Source organism: Podarcis raffonei, chromosome 11 (genome assembly GCF_027172205.1).
Source record: "Podarcis raffonei isolate rPodRaf1 chromosome 11, rPodRaf1.pri, whole genome shotgun sequence".
Lineage (NCBI taxonomy): Eukaryota > Metazoa > Chordata > Lepidosauria > Squamata > Lacertidae > Podarcis > Podarcis raffonei.
The window spans coordinates 64,582,244-64,595,896 of NC_070612.1; the positions used below are offsets into that span (position 1 = coordinate 64,582,244).

At 41.7% G+C, this 13,653-nt stretch overlaps 1 protein-coding gene across 4 annotated transcripts in view; it reads left to right on the top strand.

Moving 5' to 3' along the window:
* Window positions 1-13,653, top strand: part of LOC128423062 (transient receptor potential cation channel subfamily M member 3) — a 365,948-nt gene that overhangs the window by 307,422 nt on the left and 44,873 nt on the right. For 2 of the 4 annotated variants that reach the window (XM_053407777.1, XM_053407779.1), the window contains exons 10-15: window positions 1,774-1,874; window positions 3,636-3,770; window positions 4,418-4,468; window positions 10,553-10,588; window positions 10,761-10,901; window positions 12,258-12,287. In XM_053407777.1, coding sequence (XP_053263752.1) covers window positions 1,774-1,874; window positions 3,636-3,770; window positions 4,418-4,468; window positions 10,553-10,588; window positions 10,761-10,901; window positions 12,258-12,287 — 494 coding nt within the window. The remainder of the gene's footprint in view (window positions 1-1,773; window positions 1,875-3,635; window positions 3,771-4,417; window positions 4,469-10,552; window positions 10,589-10,760; window positions 10,902-12,257; window positions 12,288-13,653) is intronic. The other 2 variants (XM_053407778.1, XM_053407780.1) reach the window with 1 other exon arrangement.

The window sequence follows — 13,653 nt, forward strand, 5'->3', positions numbered from 1 at the left end:
TGAGAGACTGACTTATGAAGACCTCCTGGAAAGATCAGAAAGAGGATGGAAAATTAGACCTTATGAAGAGTTAAAAAGCAAATTAACAGGCTGGTTGCAGTACCATCAAATTAATGCCTTATGGAAGGAAGATAAAAAGATTGGAATGAATGAGAAAAAATCTAAATTCCAGGTAGAGATAATAGAAAGTAAAACCAAATTGCTATCAAAAATGTATAATCAACTTTTGGATTGGGACACCAAGGATGAAGAGGTTAGAGAGGTGATGATAAAGTGGGCCATAGACATTGGATACAATTTGGACTTTGAAAAATGGACAAAGTTGTGGACTAAAGGAATGAAATTCACAGCCTGTACTGCTCTCAGAGAAAATATGGAAAAGATGATGTATCGTTGGTACCTCACCCCTGTGAAATTGCAAAAAATGTATAAGATTGGTGACAAAAGGTGTTGGAAGTGAAAATCCAAAGAGGGGAATTTCTACCACATGTGGTGGAATTGTGAAGAAGTCAAAAAAATTTGGGACTCCATCTACAACGAATTAAAGAAAATACTTAAATACACTTTTGTTAAAAAGCCCGAAGCTTTCCTTCTGGGAATGAATGGTGAGGAGATAAAAAAAAGAAGATTATATAATGTTTCAATATGCAATTGTAGCTGCCAGGACTTTGCTAGCACAAAATTGGAAAACCCCAAATATCCCGACCGTTAAAGATTGGCAAATTAAATTGTTTGAATATATGGATTTGGCAAAAATGACGCAGAACATCAGACATAAAAAAGGCATAAGGTTTATTGACGATTGGTCTAAATTCATAACATATATGGAATCAAATACTAGAGATATAAAAATTCCAGTAGGTTTAATATAACCCTTGCGATGTGTAGACACTATAAAATGAAAAACTGCAGAACTGCTTTAACTTTCGCATAATCCAAAACCGAGATGGAGGGAAGTCAATTGTTATTTGTTGATATTTAATGTTTGTCTTATGGTGGGTGTAGGTGCTTTGCTTTGGGTGATGTTTGCTTTTTTCTTTGGTATGTGTGAGTTATTTTCTGTTTTTCTTTCTATTTTTCATTTTGTTGTTGTCTGATTATAGAAAATGAATAAAAAGAAGTTAAAAAAAAAAGATTGTCATGAGAGCGCTTGGACTAAAATTGTCAACCAAAAGCTTTACTTTTCTTGTTTATCACCACAACAGTTATTAACACTGAGCTTCAGTAAAGCAAATAATTTAATTAGACAGTGCCTATATGATGTCTGGTGACAGAATAATCTGGCCACAATAAGGAAATTTTGTCCATGGTATGATTATTTTCCACCTAGTCATTTTGACACTTTGGCACCCTACTTGCAAAATTTAACAATTTCAAAATACAGACGCACTTTCACTTTTGCAAGATTGAATATGCTGCCTTCAGCTGTATTTGAGGGTCGATTTCAAAAAAATCCACTGGAAAAACAGTTATGTCCCTGTGGAGATGGCAGTATTGAATCAAGAGATCATGTGCTTCTGGCTTGCACTCTACACAGAGTGTGTAGAGGTTAATAGCACCTAACTTGTTCCAATGAAATGTATTGTTACAAACTTTAGCTAGTTTAGAGAGTAGGAATAGTTAAGTTTCTTTTTATATTATTATTATTACATAGTAGATCATGCAAAAGCCCACCCTGGACTCTCACCTGCACTGTGTTTCTGTCTTCTGCTCACGTCCCATGACATTGTATTTAATAACATACGCTCCCCCCCCCCTTATCTTTTTGTATAGGAGCCAATGCATCTGCTCCAGATCAACTGAGCCTAGCATTAGCCTGGAACAGAGTAGACATCGCTCGCAGCCAGATTTTTATTTATGGGCAACAGTGGCCGGTACAGTATATATACACCTCTAATATCATAATTTTCAGTTTAATATGGGCAGGGGGAATCATTTTTAAAAGGGATTTTCTTCTTAAAGGAAATGTTGCCATCTAGTGGCTTCTGTAGTCTTTAGCATGACAGGTAAGGAATTTATTTGTTCCAAAATGTGCAGTTGGGCAATACCTTTATTAGGACCATCTAAAATGTCACAAAATGTCAAGTAAGAACTCTTTGACAGGCTGGATGTTACCCAGAGTAAGAAGTAGGTGGAAACAGCAAAAGAAAGCAACAAAAAACAAAATGTTGACTAGAAGTTGTAGCCAGAATGTCTGTATACCTGAAGGAGCATCTCCATCCCCATCATTCAGCCCGGACACTGAGGTCCAGCTCCAAGGGCCTTCTGGCAGTTCCCTCACTGCGAGAAGCCAACTTACAGGGAACCAGGCAGAGGGCCTTCTTGGTAGCAGCACCTGCAGTGTGGAACTGTCTGACTTTTACAAGACATCTGAAGGCAGCCTTGTTTAGGGAAGTTTTTAATGTGTGATGTTTTATTCTGTTTTTAATATTCTGTTGTGAGCTGCCCAGAGTGGCTGGGGAAGCCCTGCTGGATGGGCGGGGTATAAATAATAAATCATTCATTCATTCATTCATTCATTCATTCATTCCATAAGCAGTAGCAGTGGGCAGGAGGGCATCCCTCACCTGAATTCACATCATCACTGCTGTTTTCCAGGTCAGAGTGGTGCAAAGACACAGGCAGAGCTGTCTTGGCTCATGTGCCAAGCTCTCCTCTGCCTCCCCCCCCCACCTCAGAGTAAGCTGCAGCAACCCAGACAAGAGGTCTGCAAGTGCTCACAACAGGTGAGCGCAACGGCTCCTCGGACTACCGGCCATCAGTCTCAGGATGGAGATTGCGGATGGGTTGGGATGGTTTCTGCAAGGTGCTGCCGGTCTCAGATCACACCTAAGATTCTGAGACAAAGAAGCAGTAATTGACCCCCATTTTTGGAAACAAAAAGCCCAGATCTGTCTCCAAACCCTTCTGGCTAGGCAGACAGCCAACGAAAAGAGAAACATGGCAGCCTTTAGATTAGCAAAGTTGGAAATGAATATTGAGTCTGCCAAGTGCCTTTTTACTCCTGCTCTCTGCCTAATTGTGAACCTTTGGCCCGGATGCAACTCACTTGTTGTGTGGACAAATTGAGGTCCCCTCAGGCAGTGGGTATTTCTCCCCCTTCTCTCCTATGCCCACAACCCGTCCATGCCCTAAATGTGCTCTGGAGGCTTGGAGTAAACCGCAGAAGAGGGATGGGAGGCGCAGGAGAGAAGAGAGGGGGAAGTCTCCTGGTGTGAGGGGGAACTCCTTCCCCACTCAGCACAAATTGAAATCTACCCTGTGTGTTTTGCTTAAGGCTACAGATCATTCCATCATCATCATCTTCATCATTAGTAAGTTTGCTTGTTTTTGTTACATATTCACATAAATCACATTGTTTTGTCTTTCATCCATTTTTTAAAAATTCATATTATTATTCCCATTCATCTTCTTTCTTTGTGGCAGCTGTAATTTTATTTTCTCAGAATGTCCCAGGATTGTGTTGAAAAGTCATTACATAAACATGGAATGTTTTGCTGGAATCTGCCTTTAAGATGCCAGAAGAGGTGTGAAACTGACCATATTTCCTCTCTGTACCAAAGCTGGGCATTCACCTTGATGTCTATATCAAACTGACCATGAAGACAGTCTGACTGGCTTATTTCCTTTTTTAGGTGGGATCCCTTGAGCAAGCCATGTTGGATGCCCTCGTATTGGACAGAGTAGATTTTGTAAAATTGCTCATAGAGAATGGAGTAAGCATGCACCGTTTTCTCACCATCTCCAGACTAGAGGAATTGTACAATACGGTAGGGCCAAACTAAACCAAATTTTCTGTCTGTCTGTTGATTTTGCTTGTTTGCTTCAACTTCCACAAGCTGGTGTACAGAACCTCCATCCATGGGGCTACTTTGGCCCACCAGACTCTTTTCCCCAAGCCACATCAATCAGATTTTTCCAAACTGAAGGTGTTTATTTCCAATTCCAAGTTTATTGTTGGCACCAAATAGTAATGTGGGTTCATTTACTTCTTTTCATTTTGTTTGATGACAGGTAGCTAAAAATAATCATTTCATGCAGTGCTTTGGGGATATCTGTATGCAGAAAGCATCCCTCCTCCCTTTGACAAATCTTCATTTTGATCGTGACATTTGTGTTCAGAACAGTATTTATATTAATCCAGAATAAAGGTGGTATAATGTAATGGCAGATAAAAGCCTATGAACTTGTACCTCTCTCTGATGAATACCTACAGTGCATATATAAGTGCCATCTGGCCAGTACATTTGCCCATTCAAGGGTCAGATATTTGTAAAAGATGAACACTATAAAAATTGCCATGCTGTTGATGGTTTAGGAAACCATACCAAATATCTGTGCCATCTGTATTTTGTTTCAAATTACTTCTTTTTGATGGGTTAAAGCTATTTGGTCCTCTGTTGTCCTTCATTTTCAGAGACATGGACCATCCAACACTTTGTATCATCTTGTCAGAGATGTCAAAAAGGTAAGAGTCCAACGGGTGGACAGTAGCTTGAAGGTAATGCTGTGGCTGCTTCTATCTTGTCCTTAGAGACAGCCCCTGTTTTGCATGAGCTTTCAGTAAGAGCCTTCTCCCGTCTTCTGCCGTTTCAGTTGTGCAGTGTGTGTCTGTACTGATTCTCAGCCTTCTGTGTTCAATGCAGTTAACTGGGCTGCTCTTTCAGTGACTTTAGATGCTTTGAGATAGTGCTTTCGCTAGCGGAATTGCAGATGTTTTTCATGCCATGTGGATTTATGCTGTTAGCTGTATTTTTTATATCCACCACTATTTTGGATGCTGATTTTTCATGTTGCGGGCCAGTGCTGGACATTGCAAAGTATATAATTTTTGTTCTGGATCTTGAATCACTGCAACATTTTCAATTTCATTATGTGCTATGTGCTATAAAATCTCTCATCTCCATTTTAAAAAATGAATAGTGCAGTTTTAAATTAAATTAAATTTTGTTTTTAACCCAGTATCCGTACTTGAGCTTGTGGCAGAAGGGAATATAGAGCAACTAGTGGCTTTAAAAAAATCCACTTTATAAAAACTATTAAGCAGGGAGCATTTTATCAAAAATTGGGTAGATAAAAGTTTCTCTGTATGATACAATGATACAAAGAATGAAATGAAAACTGGCACCTATTTCTCTTCTCTAAAGATGGCATAAATTGATGGCAATCTATGATGGTGTGCAATAGTGGGAGGGCAATGACTTTGCATAAAAATTGTAAAAGTCGTGGGGTATCTAGTAGCTAGATGCTTCCAACACACCTGGCCAGACTCCTTTATAGCAGGCACCCAAGATCCAGCTCTGGACATTTACACTTCTGCATCAGAAGGGACATCTGTGGGTTCAAGAGAGTGAGTGAAATATAGATTCAAAATGTGCTGCGTTTTAGCAGTAACAGTTAAGTGATTCCCTAGAAAGCAGAGAAATAAAAGGAATTTGGGAACAAAAGAGCTTCAGAAGTTTGAAAAAAATGCCTGGAGATGTTTGAAGATGGTGTGAATGGGTTCTGCTCCATTGATAATTGCCTTTACACTGTCATTTATGAAGTAATTGAAATTAAGGAGCCTTGGAATATCATTTGAAAAATTCTGAAAGATCATTTACATCACTTCTGTTGTTCTCAAGCATAAATCCCTTGGATGTATAGTAGTACCTGAATGAAAGCCAGAAATAATTATTTAAACTTTTCTGCTTCTCTGTTCTTGCTCTGTGAGTTGCAAGCAAGTAGCACAGTACTTGTACTCAAGTGTGTGATCATTTTTATGCTGTTTACTTGTTTTGGAAGCACCTTTATCCTGTGTCCCCAGCCCCTTTCAAGAACACTTTTTAAAATGCCAAGCCCCCTTTGTTATGTCAGATGCTGAGACTATTTCAGGGAAGCTACATTATGTATTTTCACAGTAAATAATTCTAACTCCTGTATGTCCTTTTCCCTCCCAGAAATGTTTTCATAAACTAAAGGAGCTTTCAGAAATACATTATGCTAGGGATTGGAAACTATTCTGAAACATAGTTTTTTAATGTCCAAACAGCAGAGTAAACTCTGACTGGAATTAGTGAACTAGCACTGCAGAAACCAAGAGCAATATCCCAGAAACAACTTTAACAAGAAATCTTAGCACATTAGGAGTTGCCCTTTTTATTTTATGTAAATTGTAAGAAAGAAATGTGTTACAATATATTGGGTGACTTACAGCACTCCCACACATGAGCGATGACATTCGCTCCTCCTCAGTCAATCTATCAGAGAGCCTGACATCGATTTAAATGGAATGTCATTCTAGAAAATAGCCTTTTAATGGAAAGTAATATTATTTTGACAGTCAAATGGTTCACAGTGCATGACTGAGACAGATGACTCTTCTGAAGTAGGTGTTCTGATTCTGATGCATTTTAAAGCCTGGTAGCTAAACCATAATCTTTTGGGATCTAAGGTATAAAATTTAAATTGTGACGTGTTGAAGTATTATGTGTGCAAAGGCATTACCGTATTTTTCGTCCCATAGGACGCTCCGTCCCATAGGACGCACCTAGTTTTTTGGGGGGGAAATAAAGGGGGGAAATTTCCTTTATTTCCCCCCCAAAACCAGGTCGGGGAAACCGAACCAGGTCGAGGAACAGCGGGATGGCGGCGCTGCGCCTCCTTGCTGTCCCCCGAGCTTGTGGGGCTGGCCGATGTCTGTCCAGCGCGCGGGGCGCTCTGCTTCAGGGCGCCCCGCGCGCTGGGTGGCAGGCTGCTATCCGCAGCGTAGGGAGCCCTGCGGGACCTCCCACAGGGCTGCCTAGGCTGCGGATGTCTTCCCGAAGCGCCAGGCACTCTGCTTTCAGGGCGCCCGGCGCTGCAGGAAGCAGGCTGCTATCCGCAGCCTAGACATCCCTGCGGGACCTAGGGTTGCCTAGGCCGCGGATGCGTTCCCGAAGCGCCAGGCGCTCTGCTTTCAGGGCGCTCGATGCTCCGGGAAGCAGGCTGCTATCCGCAGCGTAGGGAGCCCTGCGTGAGGTCCCACAGGGCTGCCTAGGCTGCGGGTGTCTTCCTGAAGCCTGGAGAGCGCACCGACCCCTCTAGCTCTCCAAGCTTCAGCGAAAGCCTGCATTCGCCCCATAGGACGCACCCAGATTTCCCCTTCATTTTTGGAGGGGAAAAAGTGCGTCCTATGGGGCGAAAAATACGGTACGGTAATTCTCTGTGTCCACCTGATTTCACTGTACATTAAGTTTAAATATTAAGTCTGATGAGTAATTTAAATGTGTTCATATTTGTGGCATTCTGCAGTATTTGCAAATTAAATAGCCAAATATGAGAAATGTAAGGCTGTAAGTGACAGTATGCAAGCTTCAAAAAGCTTGAGGATAGTTTAGGATTTCTGTGAAGCTCCTTATTACACTTGTAGTAAGGAAAGGGAGGCCAAGTGAGGCAGGGCTCTGCAAGCAGCCGGTTTCCACATCAAAGCAGTGCAATTCTTGGGTAGCATGTTACCCTTTTGCAATAATTTTAATTTATTGCACAGCTTCACAATACCATCCTGAGAAGGCACAACATTCAGATAACTAAATGAAAAAGATACTTCAGAGGATATTTCTGTGTGGGGAGGACAAGGAAAGGCTACCTGTGCCAATGGTTGATACTTAAACAAAACCCACTAAGCTTCATGAGTGAGTGGTCCCAGACAGGCTTTGGATTCCAGCGGGATCTCTTGAATGCTGGATGATGTTTCAATTAGTTTGTGGGAAAGAAGAGCTGTTTACCCTTTAGACCCCCTCTGCGTCCTTAATAAAGGCAATCTCTCTCATATGGGAATATCAGTAGCCTCTACTTATTAAGCTGGGAAAGGATTTGATCTAAAATGACTATACTTGCCACACTGATGTTTAAAGATCACTCAAAGGAACAAAAGGGGAAAGAGGTGGGATTATGGTGGGTAAATAGTGCCCTCTAATGTTCGTATAATAAACATTTCCAGTTTCTTAGTTTTTCATGGACACAGTTTAGAAGGTGATGCTTGCTGCCAGCAGTCTTATGTCTGTGAGTTCATACCCTCCAAGTGACCCGATTTCCCAGGGACAGTCCCAGAATTATAGAAGCCATCCCAGCTTCTGATTTGATCCCCTCCATGTCTCAGAGAACAATTAAAAGTGGTGTGGGTGTAGGTGCAAAAACGGAGTCCTGTTTATCCTGAAAATAGAATCCCTGCACCAAATGAGGAAACAGTGAAGCTGGCATACAAAACCCTTCCAATAATTTTGAAGGGGAAAGTCCCCAATCCATTTTAAATTATTTAATTGCAATGCTTCACAGCCGGTAATTTCTTAGGAAACACGTGGAGTGTTTATTCCTTTATTGTAAATGGAAATTTACACTGCAAGGCTTTACATGTCTACTCAGAAGTAAGTCCCACTATATTCAATAGTGCTTACTCCCAAAAAACATTGTAAAGACTGGTCTCTTCAACCTTATAACTGTTGATGACTGTAATGGCAGTTGGTTCCACAGAGAAGGGCAAGGGATTTCTAAAGGGATAGATGACCAAAATTAGCTTTAGCATGTATAACGGGGCATGAATCCAATATCTCTATTCAGACCAGGTCTCTCCATAGTTTTTAGTTTGGTAATGAGTTGTAATTCAGCAACTTCTCTTTCTCTGGTGCTGTACACAATCCCTTCCCTCGCACCTATTTTCTTTACTGTGAGGCGGAGAGGTTGTAATTAGCTCAAGGTGGCTGATGTCAATGTGTCTGTGACATCTATGTGTGCAGGAGATCAAACGTGGGTGAAACTTCCTGATGTAGAATGTCCCTGTTTCCATCAGAGAAATGCTGGAGGATTTTTGGAGTTATGTATATATTAAAAGAATTAGTGTCTGTGGTGCTGGTGACAGTTTCTGGATTCGTATAATTTTAGTCCTAAAAAGTTTATTTAGAAGATGTAAACTATTCCAGAGTAAATTGTTTCTAGATAAGAAAGACCAACAAAATAAAACAGTGTTGTAAAATTATTTTTTAGTGTGCTCGTTTGTTTGTTTGAAAAATATTAATAAAGCTGAACAATCCTTCTTACAATCGCAGTCCAAATATGATCAAATCAACGCATGCCTGACAAGATCTCAGTATCATATGTCAAATGCTAGAAGGAAGAGACCTTTGTTGGCTGATCAAGCCTTGCATGCCCTCTAGTCTGAAAAGAAGTTAGGCTGAGGACTGATGTTCACTTAACATTTTGTATCTGTCTATGGGATTACAGTATCCATGGGGCAAGTAGCTATGAAGAAAGCACAGAAGTAAAATTTGCTGAATAGCCCTTTATGATAGTTGGAATCTAGAGCTTAGGCCCAACACTAGGAGCTGGTCACCTTTTCCTGGTATCTGAATTGGAGGCGCCTGCTAGATTTGTTCACACGTGCACCCTCTTCATGCTTGCAAGAAACTTCTGGTATCTGCACCTGATACCAAATATGCATTGAGAACTGGGAATTGCCTTACTTCATCATGGAAATCCTAGACATTTACTGGAATGCCTGAGTGAAGAAAATAGTCCCAAAGTCGCATTTTGTGAAACACGTGCAGCGCTCTGCATTGATGCCACAGCACTGTCAAATTATTCACTGAAAAGGACAAATACTGCAGGGGACACAAACATTCATTTACATAGTTCTAAACTTTGCATTGATAAAATAGAAACATTGCAATGATAAAATAGAAACATTTACAGTTTGATATCAGGAGAGTTCAGAGTCAGTGGAGCAAGATCTCAGATATAAATTCATCGTTGGCCAATAGAGTGAAATATTGCAGGCTAACCCATTTTTGGACAAGATTTAAAGAAATTATTACTTAAAATTGAGGATATTGGAAACTCTCACATGAGAATCATATTTGGGAAATAATTACATAAGTGTTTGTTTCTGAAAAATCAAATTACAACATCAAAAGAGATCCAGGCCCATCGGTGCCTGCTAGTTTTCAGACTGTGCCTTCAGGGGCATATGCTTGCAGAGGCAAGAAGAATAACCCAAAGTTCAACTGAAAGGTATGATATTTTAAAATCCTGTATACAGTTGACACCTTTTGAAAAGCACAAACATGATTCCTCTTGTTTGCTAGTAATGTGAATGAAAGCAACTTTCCCCAGGAAATAAAGGTGGAGGTTATATTTAAGAACAATTGGAGGGAATTGAGCATTCTGGAACATATGCGGGGAAAGAGTTAGAAGTGTGTGTTTAAAGTTTAAAGGGTTGAGTGGGGATGTGTGCTACAGCATTCTTCTGGTTCCATGATTAAGTCTGCAGAAAACAGTTGGACAGAGCCTGACACACACACTGCCCCAAGGCGGTTGCCAAAGTACGCACACCTTCAGCAGGCCATGAACAGGCCATAGCTAGAGTCCAGCAAGTCCTCTAGTCAATGCTTTGCCCTCATGCGCTTTTTTTTTGTTCTGCAGTGATGTTTCCTGTTTTCCTTCTCAGAAGAGCCTGAATCCTTTGTTCTGAAACTTATTATCTTCTGTTTCTGCTATGTTTTAATGCAACTTCTTATTTAATTTATGTCTTCTTTCCAAGCGTGAATATCCAGGTTTCGGTTGGATCTATTTTAAGGTGAATTAATTAACCAGCATAATAATACATTCTTATGTTTTCTTAACATTTTATTTCATTTTTAAAAACCTCTCATAGTTACAGAGAAATCTGTGTGGTAAACATGATAACCAACTTTATCTCTCTCCCCCCTTCCCCTTGTGCTGTGTTTTTATTCCAATGGAAAAAATAGGGAAATCTTCCTCCAGATTACAGGATCAGTCTGATTGACATTGGCCTGGTGATTGAGTACCTCATGGGAGGAGCTTACCGCTGCAATTATACTCGGAAACGCTTCCGAACCCTCTATCACAACTTATTTGGCCCCAAGAGAGTAAGGACTGTTATTATTGAGGGTTTTTGTGCTTGCTTCTTTCCTAAGGGGTTGCAGTGAGCGGTGAGCCTGCTGAAAGGAAAGTGGGGAAGGGGCAGCGGTGGGGAAGCTTTTTCAGCCAAAGGGCCACCTTCTCTTCCAGAGCAACCTTCCAGGGCAGAAGGACCAGAAGCAAAAGTGGGCAGGGAAGGAACATGAATATCAGCTTTGCACAGGAAGCCAGTTTCTGCGCACTCACACACGCACACACCTCTGTCCTCCTTCCAGCCAAGCAAGAAGGATGGTCAGAGTTCAGGTTCAGACCGAAACATTCAAGGGATACAAAGTACAGCTGGGAAGGGTTGTGACTCAGGAGGTTGTATGGCCTCGGGAGAGACATTTGCCGTCCTGCCCCACCCCTCGCTAGATGCCTTGGAGGGCCACACTGGTTCCCAGGGCCTGACTTAGAGTATGGCTGGGGCTGGGGGCCTTTTTCCAGCCACACTTCCACACAGGAAGTGCTGAGATCCTGGGAGCCACTTCCCAGGACACACATTGTTTTCCAAACTGCTTTCAAAGCTGCCGGTGGCAGCCCAGCCAGCAGCGGGCATCACAGTTAAGGGCGATTTCTTCATTTGCCATTCTTTACTCTGAGAATTTATTCTATTTGCACAAATATTTGTAATTCACTTCCACTTTCCAAAAGAAGATGCTCAGAACAGCTAACGGGGGGGGGGGGGTGTTCAGCATTTTAGAAATAGTGCGTTCTTGGCATGCATGTAGAGGTCATCAGATCCTTGTGTAGAAGGCCATATTCTGAAAAAGATCCCACATGTAAGATAGATGATCTTTATTAAAATAGGTTCCAGTAAAGTTGTAGTCAAGTAATCAAAAGCAAATTCCCAAACATGCGCGAGTAGCAAATGTTCTATGCTTCTGCAGTTAACAGAAATGATATTCTCTATTTAGCCATCTCTTGCTTTTTTGTGAAAGTTTTTCTGAAAATAACATAAATATGGATACATGGGAGGAGAGACTCTCCTATAGACCCCATGAAGCAGGAGAATTGATTATGTGCTCTCAGTGCAGTTCAACATAAACTACAACATCTAGATCTAGGGGCTTTCCTAATATATGGGCTGGGGTTCCAAAATCAGACCTGAGCATGATTGATTGGTGAGGTGGGGGGGCAGTGGTTCTGCAGTCTCTGTGCTTTGCAGTGCAATCCTATTCCTGTCTACTCAGAAGTAAGCCCTGTTGGATTAAGTTGGACTTACTCTCAGGTATGTGTGTATAGGAATGCTGCACACACGCACGCACGCACCCACACACCCCTCTATATATTTGAAACATTGTCATTTCTTCTTCTGCCTACAGCCCAAAGCCCTGAAACTGCTGGGAATGGAAGTAAGTGTCATTTAATTCATTTTCTTTTCTTTTTGTTTTTTTAAGAAAAGATTATGATAGTAATGGGAGGGGAGGGGGAGTAATTTTTTTAAAAGTATGAAGTCAGGGCTGAAGTGGTGATCCCAGGAAGTGGCCTATGTTGGTTCAAGGCTCCCTTCTGGGCGCCGCCATTTTGGTTCTTAAGAGTTAGAAAAAGTGGAGGTAAGAAATATGAGGGGCAAAGAAAATTTAAAAAGAAAAAAGAAAAATGTATTAAAAATGTTTTATAAATATTTTTGAATTTTTTTTGAAAAATTAAGGAAAAGGAACCAAAGAAGAAGAATAAAATCTAGATAAAATAAGAATAAAAGGACCCCCCCCCAAAAAAAGAAAGAAAAAAACATCAAGGGATAAAGATTATAATTTTTTAAAACAATAAATAAATGTAATAGTAAATGTTTTGGTGGGTCCCTGCCCACCACCCCCGCGCCGGTCTCCAGGCAGGTCGGGTGGGGGCCAGGTTTGAACTGGCTTGCCCACTTCCATGCAGCCTGCCTGGCTCTCCCCATCCCTGCCTATCTCTCCTCATTTATGGCAGCCACGGTGGCGATGGAGGAGGCTGGTGGGTGCTCGGTCGGGGGGCGGCTCCACTGCGCTATCCGCTGGACTTCCTCCAAGCCTCGCTGAGCCACCGCTGGGGCAATCCCTGTCCTGGTGCAGCTGAGGTCATCTGGTGGGGGGCTGGGAGCCTCGCACAGCCCCCCCCCATTGCTGCGTCCGGTGCCCCCACTCTGGGCGGCTCCGAACAGAATATTAAAACAGAATAAACCATCAAACATTAAAAACTTCCCTAAACAGGGCTGCCTTCATATGTCTTCTAAAAGTCAGGTAGTTGTTTATTTCCTTGACATCTGATAGGGCGCCATTGACTGGTTGTGTTGTGTTAAAAACAAATGAACTCTGCACTTAAAGGCACAGATAGGTAGCTAATTGCTTGTTTGGCTCTAAATTGATGAGTTTTTATAAGGCTATTCATAAAGAAAGGTGAATTAAGGCTAATTCTTAATTATAGGTTGGTGCATGTGAGATTGGGGAGATTCTACTACTATTAATATGCTGGGATCTGCTACTAGAAATGACCAAAGCACAGTTCAAGACCAGACGTGCCCAGCTCCCCTCCTGTGCTGCATCGGGGAGCACAGGTGCAGTTTGCTCTTCCACCCCATAGGCACATGGAAGCCACAACTGCAGGGCACTGCTGGAAAAAGCTCAGCAGCAAAAAAAACCAGCTCTGTGAATGTACCCAAGTTCAGCGTGGGAATCAGTCTTTCCCACAACAGTATGAGGTCGTTTTCTAATTTTGACAGGATGAATGTAATCCACATTC